Source organism: Nestor notabilis, unplaced genomic scaffold, assembly GCF_000696875.1.
Source record: "Nestor notabilis isolate BGI_N333 unplaced genomic scaffold, ASM69687v1 scaffold19923, whole genome shotgun sequence".
Classification (NCBI taxonomy): domain Eukaryota; kingdom Metazoa; phylum Chordata; class Aves; order Psittaciformes; family Psittacidae; genus Nestor; species Nestor notabilis.
Window position 1 is genome coordinate 7,695 of NW_009920892.1, and position 1,230 is coordinate 8,924.

The 1,230-nt window shown below is 60.5% G+C and overlaps 1 protein-coding gene across 1 annotated transcript in view; it reads right to left on the minus strand.

Annotated features, from left to right (window-relative positions):
* Nucleotides 1-31: 31 nt before the first annotated feature.
* GFAP (glial fibrillary acidic protein) overlaps nt 32-1,230 on the minus strand; it is a gene marked incomplete at its 5' end in the record, with an annotated part of 4,311 nt that continues 3,112 nt past the window's right edge. Inside the window, 3 exons of the mRNA XM_010010902.1 lie at nt 32-73; nt 362-447; nt 1,080-1,215. Coding sequence (XP_010009204.1) covers nt 32-73; nt 362-447; nt 1,080-1,215 — 264 coding nt within the window. The remainder of the gene's footprint in view (nt 74-361; nt 448-1,079; nt 1,216-1,230) is intronic.

Below are 1,230 nucleotides of genomic sequence, written 5' to 3' on the forward strand. Positions count from 1 at the left end.
TACAAGCGCGCGGCTGCTGCGGGCACCCGCCCTACACCACCTCCTTGTGCTCCTGCTTGGTCTCCTTCAGCACCTGGAGGCAGAGGGAGAGGGACCATCAGCCGAGGTCTGGCTCCAGCTGAGCCTGCGCAGGCTCTGAACGAGCTTGGAGGCAGGGAAAGGGATGGTTTCCTCTATGAGCTGCCAGGCTCAGCTCCACCATGGCCCAGAGGCAGCCCATGCTGTGCTGCCAGGGCACTGGGATCTCTGGCTCCTGGGGCTGAGGGATGGTGGCCCCATGTGCATGTCCCCTTGGGGACACCTCATGGGAGGCAGGGGTGGAGGGGAGGCAGCATGAACGACATGGATGAGGAATTCTCACCTCTCCATCTCTGGTCTCCACAGTTTTGACCACGATGCTCCTCTTCACATGGGCTTCTGACACGGATTTCGTGTCCAGGCTGGTCTCTAGGGCACATGGACAGGACATGGCAGTGACCCAGTGCCCGGGGCAGAGCCTTTCCAGCCCTGCTTGGGTGGACAGGCCCAAAGGATTCACATTGGGATGGAAACCCCTAAACCAGCAAGGGACACAGCTGCCCTGGGGACATGACCAGCCTCAGGGGCACTGTTGGCCTCAGGGTTGCAGCTGGGGATGTAGGCGGCCTTGGGGATGTGGTTAGCACTGAGGATGGGGCTGGCTTTGGGATGCGATTGGCTTTGGGGACACAGTTGGCAGTGGGCACATTTGGCCTTAGAGATGTGGTTGGCGATGAGGACATGGGTGGCTTTGGGATGTGATTGGATTTGAAGACAGGGCTGTCCTTGAGGATCACAGTTGGCCTTGGGGATGTCATTGGCACTGAAGACACAGTGATGTGGACAGTCCTGGGGACATGCTCAGCCTCGGGGATGTGGCCATGGCATACTCCTTGCCCTGCAACTTGGGAAAACCCAGGAGTCCTGGTTCCCTGGCAGGAAACCTCCTGGTCCCTCTGGATGGGACAAGGACAGTCAAGGTGGCATCTTCTCCCATGGAGCCTCCAGAAGCCACCCCTGCTTGTGCCACCATCCTGCCCCACATGCAGCCACAGGCTCACCTCGGATCTGCAGGTTGGAGAAGCTCTGCACAGGGATGGTGATCCTGCAGGAGCAATGGGGAGAGCAATAGGGTCCTGCTGCCCACCACCCACCAGCTCCAGCCTGCCCAGGGCTGGGTGTTGGGTCAGGGCATGGCTGGGGACGGGGAGA